The sequence below is a fragment of the Ipomoea triloba genome, chromosome 1 (assembly GCF_003576645.1).
Source record: "Ipomoea triloba cultivar NCNSP0323 chromosome 1, ASM357664v1".
Lineage (NCBI taxonomy): Eukaryota > Viridiplantae > Streptophyta > Magnoliopsida > Solanales > Convolvulaceae > Ipomoea > Ipomoea triloba.
In genome coordinates, this window is record NC_044916.1 from 30,687,446 (window position 1) to 30,702,427 (window position 14,982).

The following is a 14,982-nucleotide window of genomic DNA, read 5'->3' on the forward strand; positions in this document are numbered from 1 at the left end:
GGGGGTATAGGTCCAATCGTTATACCCTGCACCACGGTGCACATAGCAATGTGCACCACGTACGTAAAACGACGTGTGCACCACGTACGTAAAACGACGTCGTTTCGGTATTAGTAGACGCGGACGCGAATGACTCAGGGAATTCATTATCTATAATACACATAATCATTATCTATAATACACATAACGTTTGCCTAGAATACACAGAATGTTTGCCCATAATACACAGAATGTTTGCCCAGAATACACAGAATATTGACATAAAATACACAGATGTTAGTGGACGCGAATGACTCCAGGGAATTCATTATCTATAATACACATAATCATTATATAGAATACACAGAACGTTTGCCTAGAATACACAGAATGTTTGCCCATAATACACAGAATATTGACGCAAAATACACAGAACTCATCCTCCTAACATTCGAATGCACAAACACATCACAACTTGTGTTAATAACATGAATACACATAATATTTACACAAAATACACAGAACTCATCCTCCTAAACATTCGAATGCACAAACACATCACATACTAACATGAAATCACAACATGTGTTACTAACATGAATACACATAACGGTTGCATATAATACACAGAACGGTTGCTTAGAATACACAGAATGACTGTCTGGAATACACAGAATATTAACATAAATACAAAGACCGGCCGAAACGGGAAACGTGATTTCAAAAAATAAAATGGACGATTAGTTTACAATGCTCAAAACGACGTCATTTAGGTACGTGGTGCACATTGCTATGTGCACCGTGGTGCACAGTATAATTTGCCGTACAGGTCTATTAACTATAAAAGGGATGAATATGGAATCCAAGAGAAACTCTCTGTCTATGCATTATTAACATTTCCAGAAGGCTTTGAGCAGTCAGACTAGTACACTTCATATTCCAGTATTGTAAACTAGTAATATGTAATATGATTATATGTGATTTAATTAAGTTTTATACTTGATTCTAACAATGTTGTTGACCTTCAATTGTGCATGAAGATGGTAAAAGATCTCATCTCAGCAAAAACAATGTGCCCGTATCGAACCATTTGGTGAATTGATTCTGTTGTTTACTAGGAAATTGAAGGCAAGAGTTTCTTACCCAAGTCCTCTTGCTCGGGTGAATCAAGTAGAATATCTGAACCAGAATGCAAAAAAGTTGAGCCATGGTAATTTCCGAGATCTCCTAGATCTGCTATTTGTATAAGGGTAACAATTACCACCAGTCAGAAAAACAACAGAGTGAGAAAATGGAAGAAAAAAGTAAAAACAGAGAAGCCATTGGAAAAACCTCTAGCATCATTTATGATGTTGATCATAAAAGCAACTAATATAGGTATATATGTCCCATGTTGATAGCAGAACACTGTGGAGGTAAGGTAGCTAAGTGAAAACCATATTTTATGCTGAAAGAGCACTTTATTTCTAATATAGAGCTTAGAGAAGCCAACAAGCTACTGAAACAACAATCTTAAAACTAAGNCCCTGCACCACGGTGCACATAGCAATGTGCACCACGTACGTAAAACGACGTGTGCACCACGTACGTAAAACGACGTCGTTTCGGTATTAGTAGACGCGGACGCGAATGACTCAGGGAATTCATTATCTATAATACACATAATCATTATCTATAATACACATAACGTTTGCCTAGAATACACAGAATGTTTGCCCATAATACACAGAATGTTTGCCCAGAATACACAGAATATTGACATAAAATACACAGATGTTAGTGGACGCGAATGACTCCAGGGAATTCATTATCTATAATACACATAATCATTATATAGAATACACAGAACGTTTGCCTAGAATACACAGAATGTTTGCCCATAATACACAGAATATTGACGCAAAATACACAGAACTCATCCTCCTAACATTCGAATGCACAAACACATCACAACTTGTGTTAATAACATGAATACACATAATATTTACACAAAATACACAGAACTCATCCTCCTAAACATTCGAATGCACAAACACATCACATACTAACATGAAATCACAACATGTGTTACTAACATGAATACACATAACGGTTGCATATAATACACAGAACGGTTGCTTAGAATACACAGAATGACTGTCTGGAATACACAGAATATTAACATAAATACAAAGACCGGCCGAAACGGGAAACGTGATTTCAAAAAATAAAATGGACGATTAGTTTACAATGCTCAAAACGACGTCATTTAGGTACGTGGTGCACATTGCTATGTGCACCGTGGTGCACAGTATAATTTGCCGTACAGGTCTATTAACTATAAAAGGGATGAATATGGAATCCAAGAGAAACTCTCTGTCTATGCATTATTAACATTTCCAGAAGGCTTTGAGCAGTCAGACTAGTACACTTCATATTCCAGTATTGTAAACTAGTAATATGTAATATGATTATATGTGATTTAATTAAGTTTTATACTTGATTCTAACAATGTTGTTGACCTTCAATTGTGCATGAAGATGGTAAAAGATCTCATCTCAGCAAAAACAATGTGCCCGTATCGAACCATTTGGTGAATTGATTCTGTTGTTTACTAGGAAATTGAAGGCAAGAGTTTCTTACCCAAGTCCTCTTGCTCGGGTGAATCAAGTAGAATATCTGAACCAGAATGCAAAAAAGTTGAGCCATGGTAATTTCCGAGATCTCCTAGATCTGCTATTTGTATAAGGGTAACAATTACCACCAGTCAGAAAAACAACAGAGTGAGAAAATGGAAGAAAAAAGTAAAAACAGAGAAGCCATTGGAAAAACCTCTAGCATCATTTATGATGTTGATCATAAAAGCAACTAATATAGGTATATATGTCCCATGTTGATAGCAGAACACTGTGGAGGTAAGGTAGCTAAGTGAAAACCATATTTTATGCTGAAAGAGCACTTTATTTCTAATATAGAGCTTAGAGAAGCCAACAAGCTACTGAAACAACAATCTTAAAACTAAGATTACATCTTCATCAGTATTTACTTTATTACTAGTTATTATTCTAAATCATGCCTGCTAGCATCAAAAACAGTTTGAAAAAGGGCTACCACCAGCTAATCTTGTTTGGAAAAAGGCCATGAAAATTACAGCACCTTGAACACAGTCTAAGGTAGAGTTACCTTCCAAGTTTGGCAAGTCTTCTGTTAGGTCTGAAAAACTGAACATCCAAGGAAACTGACCCGAGGATAGAGAATTTCCAGCACAATTATCTGAGGGGAGTTGCAACCCTGCTGAGTTTGCAAAATGAGATGGAAATGCTGTGTCAAGGGCAGATGTATCTACTCCCATCTCAAGTATCTCTGATCCAGTAAAGGGGAAATGACCACTGGAAGCCACTGATGCTGGGCTTATAGGCATATCTGCCATAGATGAATAAGCATTGCTATGTGGAACAGCTACTGCCATATCTGATGCACTGGTTTCTATCACCATACTACAAAACCAAAAAAACAAAAAACACATAGACACTATATACCCTTTACTTCAACAAAGTAATAACCCATCTTATGCTATGGTCCATAATGCCAAATAAAAACTTGAAGATGTACAACTGGTTAGTTTGGCAAGCTACACACAAGTTTCAAAAATGAAAATACAATATTTCTTTGTGTTAGAATAAGTTGGTTGCTGTTAGAGTCTTAGGGTTGGTTGTTAGAGGTTTTTGGTCTTAGTTTGTGGCTATCCTTCCTTCATTGTACCTATAAATACTGTACAGCTTCAGCTTATCAATGTACAGTGAGTTAGAGTTAAACAGTGAGCCCTTCTCTAATCTGTTTAACTCTAAAACTCACTGTACAGCTTCAGATTTGACCCTCTAACATTGAAAACTCTAATCTGTTCCATCACTTTAATAATGAACTAAGAGTAAAAAGAAACTTAAGAAAATTAAATTCTTACTCGTTTCCAGAATTCATCTGCACTGGATAGTAGTTGCACGGTGCAGGCACCCCATTGACCACATGGAAGCTAGAAATGGTCATTGAATCAAGATGAAGATGACCTGCAGCTGGAATTGGAGGCTGCTGCAGGACTGGATATCCCATGGGTAAATTGTTGACTGCAGTAGAAACAAGCAGTAGTGAGTAATAATGATTGTAGAGTAAATACAATCTAATTAAAAAAGTGTCTTAAGACTAATGATCGAATGCTCTTCCAAGTACTAATGATCGAATGCTCTTCCAAGTCACTTGCGCTTTTTTGAAAGATAAGGGACATAAGAATTCTACAGATATTCATTATGTCAGAGGCACCCATGTTTTTACTCTGTATTCCATTTGTTATAAGTTGCCCTAGCAGTATCTATATTCTGCTGAGTGCTGACATTATAACTTACTCGTATACGTGTTATCTGTTATTTTCTTGATGTAATGAGAAAGGACAGGGAAGGAAGCAATCTGTTATTTTCCTGATGTAATGTTATTTCAATGAACTGTTATTTACTTACAACTCCTAGCTGCAGAAAACAATTTCAATGAACTGTTATTTACTTTCTAAGTTCTTAATGAAGGCCATAAAAATGTTTAACAGCTTTTCTCCATTCATGATTACCAGGCCATATAAAGAGAATACATTTTTTAAATCTTTGAGATGTGAATTGGTAAAGCAATATGCCTCTGCATTTAAATACTGCAATCGATATACTATCTACACCCACAGCTTAATCACCTCAATGATACTAACTCCTAAAGCAATGCAGTCAAAATAATAGTATGAGATCTAAATCATTTTGTCAAAGACTAGGTAACAACATTAGGAGAAAAGGAATTAAAATGATTTGAAATATAGTAATCTATTTCAAAGTAGACCATCCCAGTGATCATTTCAGATGATAATAATGATTAAAGAAAGCTTACCTGGCATGCAATTAATTCTATTCTGCAAAGGAGCCAGCGGAACTATGTGGTTATGTTTCGTTAGGACATACTGTTGCTCGAGCAACTGATTGAACAACAGGATTTGTTTCTTCAGCTTCAATCTTATGTAGTAGGATCGAAAAAAATCAGCATTTTGTTCTTCCAACTTTCGCCACACTGTTTACCAGAGGAATATATTGTGAAAACTACAATCTGAAAGCCTTAAAAGAAAACTATTGAAAAAAAAGAAATTGAAATATTTGATGAAAGATAAAAAAAAAAAAAAAGCACATTGACGAAAAAAACCCATAAATATATTCAGCACCTAGGGTTGTAAATGCAGGAGCTATCTTTGCACGATTCAAAAGTGTTTTAACTACTTCATCTCTATTCATATACAACTGCAAACACCTCTCGATCAAGTTCTGTACCTACACCAACAATTTTGTCATAGAAAGTTCAAATTAAAGTTTCAACTCGTTGTAGAAGTTCCAAACTGAGAAGTCTAAACAAAGGTACTATCATACTAGCTCAATATCTTCACGTGAAATCTTCCTGTTCCCATTGCCCGATGCAGAAACTGATCCTGCATCTGCTACAGGAGTCTCTGTTGTATTATTTTGTTGATCATTTTGAGAGTCATGAGAAGTTTGTCTTGATGGCAGTTTCTTCGGTGCTTTTTGTGAATCCTGCAATTTTATAAGTGTTATTAATTAATAAAATGTGATACTTGACAAAATAATTAAATCTGGAATTAGAATGATTGTTTCTGACACTGTTATAATGCACACACAATAATATCTGGAGTTAAAAACAAATGATTGCAGCAGTAGCAAGCATTAATCTCATATTGTTTATCATCAATAGTATTTGTAAAGAAATGATACAATGAAATATGGTACTCTCTCTATCCAAAAATGATAACCCACTTGACCAAGTACAATATTCTCACAGACACAGTAAGTGCACTTCAAGCATTCTATTTTATTGTAATTTTGCATTTATCATCATTAAATTTGCTTTAATTAGTAAAATGAATATCATTTAATGTCAATATCTTCATTGATGAGGGGTAAATTATGAAAGTTACAATTAAATGAACTTTGATCTTTAAAAGCAGACTATGATTAATGTATAACATCCAAAATGAAAAGGTCAAAATTCTTTACAGATAGAGGGAGTATCATTAAGCAATAAGCAGCGAATAAAACCAAACAGAATGTTAATTTTTTAAAGTGGACTACTCTTTGGCACCCAAAAGTTAATATGCGATCATGTATTAGAGCACAGGGAGTATCATCACATAATAAAGAGACACTGAAAAAGAAGCTCAGTGGAAGTGTTAGCACAATAACCTGTCTATTCTTCATTTTAGTAAAATGCAAGCACATCAACTATCTGCATTGACCTCCAATATCCCACAGCAAAAAGACAGATGTCAATTGATCAGTCTGTGTTTCTAGTAAGACTTTATGCATGAAATAGAATTACTTTGACCTGAACACATGTTCATATCATTTATAATTTAACCAGTCAGAAACAGAACATCAGAGTGTCAAATACAGTAGTAGAAAGCACAAAATTGACAACTACCCCGTATTTTCTTTGAATTCAATGAAACAGGATCATCATAAGAATCTGATCACCTACTGTAACTCAATCTAAGCAAAACCTCCAGATATATATATATATATTCACTTAGTTCAACTGAAATGTGACAACAATTTTAAGAAGCATATGCACATCAAATCTAAAAAATGTCAGACCTAGTTGAGGGAAGGAAGATTGAATATGGACATAAATTTACCTGCCCAATCTTCATATCAAAGATACAGCATTCCATGCAAGTCACTTCCCTGCCCCACCAGAAATAGAATGAAATCAGAATCTTATGAGTTAAATAAGCACTTCCCTCATATTAGACAAAGCAGACAAAATGCTATAAAGTTAAGGATACTGAGGATGCTCATTGAATTGAATAACAAACCAGAAGAAATTGTGACAGAGCTGATCTTAAAAGAAGTCATGAGAGGTGATTTTGCACATCCTTCCCTAAGTTGAGAACAATATGTTTGCCTCGTAAATGCAGAAAGTACGTATAGAACACTGAAATGCATTTCCGATAACATCACATTGCTTATGATACAGTCAGTCCCATAACAAATTCGCAATTCTTAGAGTGAAACCACTTTGTTAGATTCAGTAACTAACCGCAATTCAATGCTCGTCCAGCCATAAACATTACAGGTAAGCAATTTCGCAAATTAGTAACAAAAGGAAAAACCTCCAAGCTCGATAAACTCAAGAACAAGGAGAAATCAATACAGAAAAAAATGAAAGATATCTGCAAACACACAAAGACACCATGGGAGAGCGGAGCAAAGCTGGCGAAATTGGCCTTGATATACAGAGCAAAAAAAAACATAAAATAGATTGAGAAATGCAAGCAGAAAAGGGAAAAGAGATATACAGAGAGAGAGAGAGAGAGAGAAAGAGAGAGAGCTTTGCTGGTATGCGGGCATGCGGTGCTTCAGAATAGTGATGGGAACTGTGTCAGTATGACAATTAACAGATTTATGGTGCCCAGTTTTTACAAGTGTCCTTAATTCTCTGGTATTCTTCTTAATCCACTTTTGGTCATCCCCATAATCATTTACTTTCTTCCCATAAGAGCACTATCTTTTGTATTGTTTATTACTATTAACCAAACGATAAAAAATACGGAGTACTTAATTAACTATATTCATATGGCAGCTCGGCCAAATTCTTATACGCTTAACGTGATAATCACAAAATTACACCTTTGACTCCCAAACGACTTATAGGTGACAAATTGGAGAAACAAGAACGTACAACAATATTCATATTATGTATCTTCAGTTAACATATTACACCTCATATATGTTAATTGCTGATAAAGAATATTTATGTCATTTTGTATTAAAATTCGCAATACAATGTGAAACTTAGCCCCTATTCCATGATATATTATAACAATTGCTTTCTAACCATGATTAAATTGGAGAATTGAGAATCCCAATATGAAACAAGTGGAAAAGGTATATATATGTGTGTGTTTGTAAATATTTTTTCTTTAAATATGCATACATATTAATTGTTTATTACGTAGTAACTTTTAAAGAAATATTTAAATTTAAGAAACTACGTAAACATCATTGAAACGTTACTGTAAAATTGTGAGAAAAAAATGATAATCTTTAAGATTTTTATATAATATAATTTTTAACTTATAATAATACAGAATATTATTTTCACCTAAAATGGGGTGGATCGGACGATGAATGTAAATATCTGGTTCCGAATCCATTCCATTATAATCCTTATGTATAGTGGTCCAACCACAGAGATCTTTGGGTACATGAAGCCATTATTCAAATCAGAAATTAAGAATCCCTGCAAATGATGCACTGACCATCTTGGCAAGGACCACTGCCCGCCCACAATTGGATTCTCATGGCCTTTTGGTTGGAAAAAGGTTGGATCAATTAGGAAAGTGCAATGATTCCAAAACAATATACACCGCAATACTTTCCATCCTATACATACTATTATTATTATTATTATTATTATTGTTGTTGTTGTTGTTGTTGTTGTTGTTGTTGTTGTTGTTGTTGTTGTTGTCGTCACCAACATGGCAATATTTCGACAATTATTTTAACTATTTTTATTAAAAAAAATTATTTAGTCAATTAACTTAGTATTATTATTATTATTGTTGTCACCAATATGACAATATTTCGACAATTATTTTAACTATTTTTATTATTTTTATTAAAAAAAAAATATTTAGTCAATTAAAATAGTTAAATTATTCACCAGATGTATATGTAGTTAGTTAAGTGCATGTACATAATATCTGCCTCCAATGAGGCTCGGTCTCATGATCTCCAATTTGAAAGAGTCACTACATGCCACTAAACTACAAGTTATTTGGTTGCTTGTTCTTGCTTTGCTAGTGTGATTTTTTTGATGGGAGTGCGTTTATTTCAACTATTATTATTTTGGTTGGAATTATGAGAATAATTCCTCCATATTTGTATACAATCATCTAACTTGCTTATACCTAAATAAATGTTTCACTTTTGTTTTGTATTGTGTGGTTAAATACTTGACCCCAAAGATCCCACTTATCACTCTCTTGCATTTCCTAATTTGATTGCATTGCTTTTATTAATTGCTTATTTGTTTGTAGGTATATATCACATGTAATGTTATTATTAGCTATTGTGAATAGATTAATAGTTAGTGCTTGATGTGGTGATGCCTCAACTTTCTAATATTTCGGTACGTTGGTATTTGTTTGTTGTCATGTGTATTACAATTTACAACCAACAACTTCTCGCCTAGCTTGAAACTTGGTCATATATATATATATATATATATGAAAAGGTTCAGGTGTATAAAATAATTTCCGTGTAGTTGTGCGTTTAACACATAAATACGCATCTTAAGCATACAAATAAAGCATATTAAAAACACAAACCATACATCTAAAGTATTTAAATGGGACAAGTACATAAACCACGCACCTTAAGCACACAAACAAAGCACCTTATGAACACAAACCACACACCTAAAGTACTAAAATGACGCACCTTAAGTTTCAACAACTGACGCACCTTAAACATATAAATTATGCACATTAAGAAGGAAAGTAACACACCTTAAGAAATAAAATCATGCATCTAAAGCTTTAGATCGACGCACTTAACTTTTCAATATCTGACACACCTTAAGCCACATAGTACAAAAATCACGTACCTTAAGAATGAAAACCATGCACATTAAAATTAACCTAGATGCAAAAAGATCAAATAGCCACCGCGCGTTTTTTAATCAATGCTAATCATGGACATTGATTTATACAATATCAGTGGCTCACATATAACCCACAGTTGCACCTAAGATAGACAACCACAAGAGAACTCAATGGGGTATCTCAAGTAGCAAGTGAGCTCTATTTGTGGGGAATAATTTCGGGAGAACTCGAGTTCAATTTTCAGAAGTGACGATTCCACTGGGCTACCTCCCGAGTCCCGTTAAATGGACGGAAAAAGACCCGGAACACCTAAAAAATAATAATATTAAGGAGGATTATGTTAAACTAAAAAAATAGTAATAAGGAGGATTATGCTTTTTTTTTATTTTAATACAATTGACCCTATTACATTGTAATATTTGTTGTCATATATACTTTCTCAACCTATTGAAGCACAACAAAATCAATTCGGCTCCACTAAGGGGTTATATTGTGATCTCCCATATGAAAGAATCACTACATATCATCTGAGCACAAAATGTTTGGCAATAATGAGGATTATGTTAAACTAGTCAATGAGTGTCACGACTCATTTATCTTTTATATCAAATGTCACTTAAAATTCCTTTTAACTAATAAATTTGTTTACTGTGTGTGTTATTAAGAGCATCTACAACAATTATTTATTTATTTATTTATTTATTTTTACAGTTTTTGAGGAGAATATAACTTATGTGGAGGAAAGAGAGAAGAGAGAAAAGAGTTGGGGTTCTCTTGCAATAATGATTTTTTGTGGGGTCAGTTAAGAGAGATAAAAGAGAAAAGAGAGGTGCAACCTGCCTGCACAGATTGTGCATGCACCCGCGGACACATTCGATGCTATCTGTTTGTTTTTGTTTTTCTTTTTTCAGTGTCAGACTTACTTATTAATTTTATTTTTTATATTTTTATTTATTCTATTTCCATAATTTTTTTTAATTGTCAGTTTGTCACATAAAAAACTACAAAAAAACTCATTACTATCGAGGATGCTTTAAATTGTACCATACAAAAATTACACCAATTAATAATATTGTTATGTATGCCCTGCCAAATTGCCAATAAAATTTCACCAATATATCTGAAAACTAGTGATTTTACCGAGTCACTTCTTACATAGTTACATCTTTGTGTGTTAAAAAAAATAAAAAAATAGTTACATCTTTACAAGCCAAATAGGCAATCCCGATTCCCCCGGCCTCCTATAAGCGCCAAAGCCTGAAATATGGGTATGTTTTACCCGCGCGCGCGAAATTAAAATCTCCCAGAATCAACATTCACGTTCCCGCCATTGTTACCCATTTTCACCTTTCTTTCTCCCACATATAGGGCACAAAAATGTTGAATTATCAAAAATTGATTTTCGCTTTAATCCCTAAAACACTAAAACCCAAAATTTTCATTCCAGAATGGATCTCTCTGATATCGCGAAAAAGCTCGGCCTCTCTCAGAACAAGCCGCTCATACGAAGAGCGGCCGAGCTCCGCCGCCAGGCCGATATCCAATTTGATTCATCCATCATCGGCGTCGTAAGTAATTATCGATTTTTTTTTTCCATCTAAAATTGTCGAAATTTTTTTTTTCCTGTTTGACTCCAATTGTCTATATTAATCGATTTTTTGTTTGTTTTTTTTTGTTTTACAGGGCGAAGTGTGCAAAGCTATTATCTGCTTAGAAATCGCCGCTTCTGGGTAAGTCTATATATGCGCAAAAATATGGAATTTGCTTATCTATACATGTGTGCATACGATTTGAGTGGGTTTGCCTTCCCGTGACTTGATGGTTGAATTTGCATTGTATGTGTTTGTGATAATGTTTGAATGGTGATGCTGAATGCAGGATGGAAGTGATATTTGATCGGCAGGCTGCAATAAGGTTGAGTGGAATGAGTGAGAAGGCCTATAATAGATCCTTCAATTCAATGCAGAATGGCATTGGTGTCAAGTAAGTTCTTAATGTTTTCCATATTTTTAGCTGTGAATATCTGTTACTGGATGTTTGTTTGTTGCCTGAATTTGAGTTATAAATGTTAATGTGTTGCTTATTTTTGTGTAGGAATAAGCTTGATATTAGAGAATTGGCCATTCAGTTTGGGTGCATTAGGCTGATTCCTATTGTTCAGAAGGGTCTATCACTGTGAGTAATGTTATTAACTCTAGTATGCACACTGCATAATTAAAAAGCTTTGGGTTTTATATTGCAATGATAAGTGTCCCAGAGCTATTGAATGATTAACTGATATAACCAATTAGTTGCCTTCAATTATAATATTTGAAATGTGGTTGATTTTCAGATACAAGGACCGGTTTGTTACTTCATTGCCACCATCTCGTAGGCTAAGTGCTGATTTCACTAGGCCTGTGTTCACTGCTGTAGCATTTTATTTGAGTGCTAAAAAACACAAGGTATGTCTATATTGTAATTTGTTGCTTTTGTATAACAGATCAAGATATGGGCATATGGAAATATTCAGGATATTCCTCATTTTATTTCCCTATTTGTTGTTCACAGCTGAAGGTGGACAAGGATAAGTTAATTGAACTTTGTGGAACCTCAGAATCTGAATTTGTTAGTGTAAGAACTGCTCTCTTCATTGCATTGCTGTTTAGCTCAAGGTTGTCATGTTTACTGACAGTCTCTTGTTACAGGTTTCTACTTCCATGAGGGACCTTTGCTTTGATGTTTTTGGGACCTCAAAAGAAAAGAAGGATGCCAAAGAAGTCAAGGGGAACCGAGGTAACAAGTTATTCTTGAACTGTATGAGTGTCCCAAGAAGTTAGTGCCTTTCCTATTCAAGAAAGGTTAATATCCTTGCAAGACACAACAGTTTCTCACACCTTGGCTTCCTTGTGCAGGGTTGCTTGATGCTTTACCTGAGAAGAGAAGGATTGAGGATGGTGGCTATTCATCTGATGAGGATAAGGTGACACTCATTTCATTCTTCGACCAACACCTTATTTTGAAGTCAACTTTTTTTGCTTTTTGATACGTTGCTGCTTGAAGTTGATGTTGTGTCTTGACAAATTTGCAGTCTTGCTACAAGAAGCGTAAGCGAATGGATGAACAAGATTATGAAAAGTGGAAGTCTGCTGTTGTTGACTCAAATAATCCTGTCAAGGCTAAAGGTCAGACATCAATATGCTTCTGCCTTCTGGTGCTTATTTAATTTTTAAGTTATAGGATGTGATGTGTTTGCTTGTAAGCTAATGTGAACTGCACTTTGGACCTCCAGCTCCTTTGAAGCGAACCAAGCAAGCCCGGCTCAACTTCCCGAAGAAAGTTCCTGAAACTGAAGTGGAAGCTGCATGAGATACATGCCCATGGCAGTGTAACTGTGTAAGAAATGAGTCAAAGGATGTTAGCATGCTTAGAGCAAGGAACCAAAAGGGTTGGTACTCATGTGTTTTGATTCATTAGGTGAAATGTAAAGTGGGAACCAAATTGCTTACCGCGCTTTACCAGTCTACTGTAAATCAAAGGAATTTTTGGGTACATGTGCTGTGAGCTGAAGATGCTTTGATGTTTCAGTTTGCTCAGTTAATCCAAATTATACACATTCAGTGTAATGTTTGTACAATAACTCTTGTTTGTTTGGATATTTATAAAAGGAAAAAAGATGTACCTTTTAGTCTTTAAATTATTAGATTTCAAATATGTTTGAAAGAGAAATTATCAATTTTGGTCATTGATTATTAAATTTTTTGAATTAGGCGTATGATTATTTAATTTGTATCAAATTTGATTATTGATTATTAACATTTTCAAACTAGATGCATAATTATTCAATTTGTATTATATTTGGTCATGCTTTTAAATTTTTTGGCTAAGTCATTGGCCATCCCCACTGTCCTCCTTCGTCTTCGACAGAAATGAAGGAGGAAGGGAGCCCTCTTTTCTTCTGTTGTCTTCGGCAGAGACAAACAGAGCTTTTCGCTAGAGACGATAGGAATGATATCCATACATGGCATCATGTAAAATAATATTAAAAAGTGTATATTAAAAATTATATTATATGTAGCCATAGTAGATAATATGTAGATAGATAGTATGAATAATGTTGGTAATGGAAAGATAAATATATGAAGGTGATGATAGAATATGTAATCGCTAGTTGATGTATATAGAAATTTGTAAGTAATAGTGATTATAAATAAAGTTATATATTTGTATTTTTGTGTGCATTTGAAAAAAATTAAAAATAAGAATTTTTTTTTTTTTCAAATCTCTTGTTGGATTGAAAAAACGTAAAAACAAATTTTCCACTGGAAAATGGAAAAACAATACTAAAAGGACACTTTTTGTTTTCAGTTTTTTTTTTTTAATATAATAAATAGAAAATAATTCTAGAAACAAAATTTAGCCTGGACTTTTCCTTTCAATTCAACCCATTGACGTAGTCAAAGTAATTATATTGCTTCCCTAATCTCACCCCTGTCAGGCTGACAGGCTGTCACCAGCAACCACTTTGGTCAATTAAGGCTGTGACTGAAAACACAGAAGTCAACATTACAAAGAGCATCGAAGGGGGTAATGGGAAAGCTCCATAGTGAGACAAATTTTGGAGGGGCAACTTCTTAGATGATTGAGAAATAATATATATATATATAGAGAGAGTATTTGTTAGTCTTATTCAATTAAGTTGAAAGAGGCTCACATAATATAATTTATATCCTCACCAAGTACTAAGAAATCATATATAAACAAATTAAATAATAAAATCACAATTCAAAGTATACACTAATTTATTCAGAAAATGATTCAATAGGCTATCAAACTATAGTCTAAAAAATAATTAGGCTTTTAAATTATAAAAAATTAATTAGACACTTAAACTCATCACTTTGATGTAATTTAGAAAATAACTTATTAAATTGAAGCAATCGGCAAGTAAAATGATAATTTTTTAACAAATACCCCGTATTTTGTATTAAAAAAAAATTAAAATAACAGTTCTCTGGCTTTTTCATTAAACACACATTTATTTATTTATTTAAATTTTTATATTAATTTATTTGAATTAAATTATAAAATAACATTTTTATTGATTATTTAAAGGTAACCAGTAACCGACTAATAATTTAATTTCATCAAATTAACTAATTGATTTGTTTAATTGAAATTTTTTATAGTTTAAGAAATTAATTATTATTTTTTTGTTTATAGTTGAGAGTTTATTAAAGACTTTTTTTCTTCTTCTAATTTTATTGAAAAAATGTACTAATAAATAAAATGATTTAAATATTAGAGGTGGACTGGTCTAGGTCAACTTTGTGAACCGGCCCATTGGA

General features: G+C 33.6%; 2 protein-coding genes across 12 annotated transcripts in view; one reads left to right on the forward strand and one right to left on the reverse strand.

Moving 5' to 3' along the window:
- LOC115997766 overlaps nucleotides 1–7,422 on the reverse strand; it is a 9,503-nt gene extending 2,081 nt beyond the window's left edge. Inside the window, exons 1-10 of one of the 11 annotated variants that reach the window (XM_031237282.1) lie at nucleotides 7,087–7,421; nucleotides 6,863–6,981; nucleotides 6,683–6,731; nucleotides 6,231–6,283; nucleotides 5,403–5,564; nucleotides 5,201–5,306; nucleotides 4,876–5,052; nucleotides 3,920–4,079; nucleotides 3,142–3,455; nucleotides 2,602–2,694 (exon numbers count right to left, since the gene is read on the reverse strand). In XM_031237282.1, the coding sequence (XP_031093142.1) occupies nucleotides 2,602–2,694; nucleotides 3,142–3,455; nucleotides 3,920–4,079; nucleotides 4,876–5,052; nucleotides 5,201–5,306; nucleotides 5,403–5,564; nucleotides 6,231–6,266 (1,048 nt within the window). In that variant the 5' untranslated portion in view covers nucleotides 6,267–6,283; nucleotides 6,683–6,731; nucleotides 6,863–6,981; nucleotides 7,087–7,421. Of the gene's footprint in view, nucleotides 1–2,601; nucleotides 2,695–3,141; nucleotides 3,456–3,919; nucleotides 4,080–4,875; nucleotides 5,053–5,200; nucleotides 5,307–5,402; nucleotides 5,565–6,230; nucleotides 6,284–6,682 lie in introns of all 11 variants that reach the window. The other 10 variants (XM_031237288.1, XM_031237284.1, XM_031237283.1 and 7 more) reach the window with 10 other exon arrangements.
- Nucleotides 7,423–10,853: 3,431 nt separating this feature from the next.
- On the forward strand, nucleotides 10,854–13,391 carry LOC115997877 (origin of replication complex subunit 6). The gene is made up of 10 exons (XM_031237301.1): nucleotides 10,854–11,223; nucleotides 11,339–11,385; nucleotides 11,534–11,638; nucleotides 11,750–11,830; nucleotides 11,988–12,099; nucleotides 12,206–12,268; nucleotides 12,343–12,430; nucleotides 12,550–12,617; nucleotides 12,726–12,819; nucleotides 12,927–13,391. The coding sequence occupies exons 1-10, from the start codon at nucleotides 11,104–11,106 to the stop codon at nucleotides 13,001–13,003; spliced, it is 855 nt and encodes a 284-aa protein (XP_031093161.1). The 5' UTR covers nucleotides 10,854–11,103; the 3' UTR covers nucleotides 13,004–13,391.
- The last annotated feature ends 1,591 nt before the right edge of the window (nucleotides 13,392–14,982 follow it).

Excerpts from the sequence above, each read along its gene's own strand:
- LOC115997877 (XM_031237301.1), top strand. The coding sequence starts at position 11,104 with ATGGATCTCTCTGATATCGCGAAAAAGCTCGGCCTCTCTCAGAACAAG. Across the intron at positions 11,831-11,987 it reads GTTCAGAAGGGTCTATCACT|ATACAAGGACCGGTTTGTTA; the intron begins GTGAGTAATGTT and ends GTTGATTTTCAG. Across the intron at positions 12,269-12,342 it reads CAGAATCTGAATTTGTTAGT|GTTTCTACTTCCATGAGGGA; the intron begins GTAAGAACTGCT and ends CTCTTGTTACAG.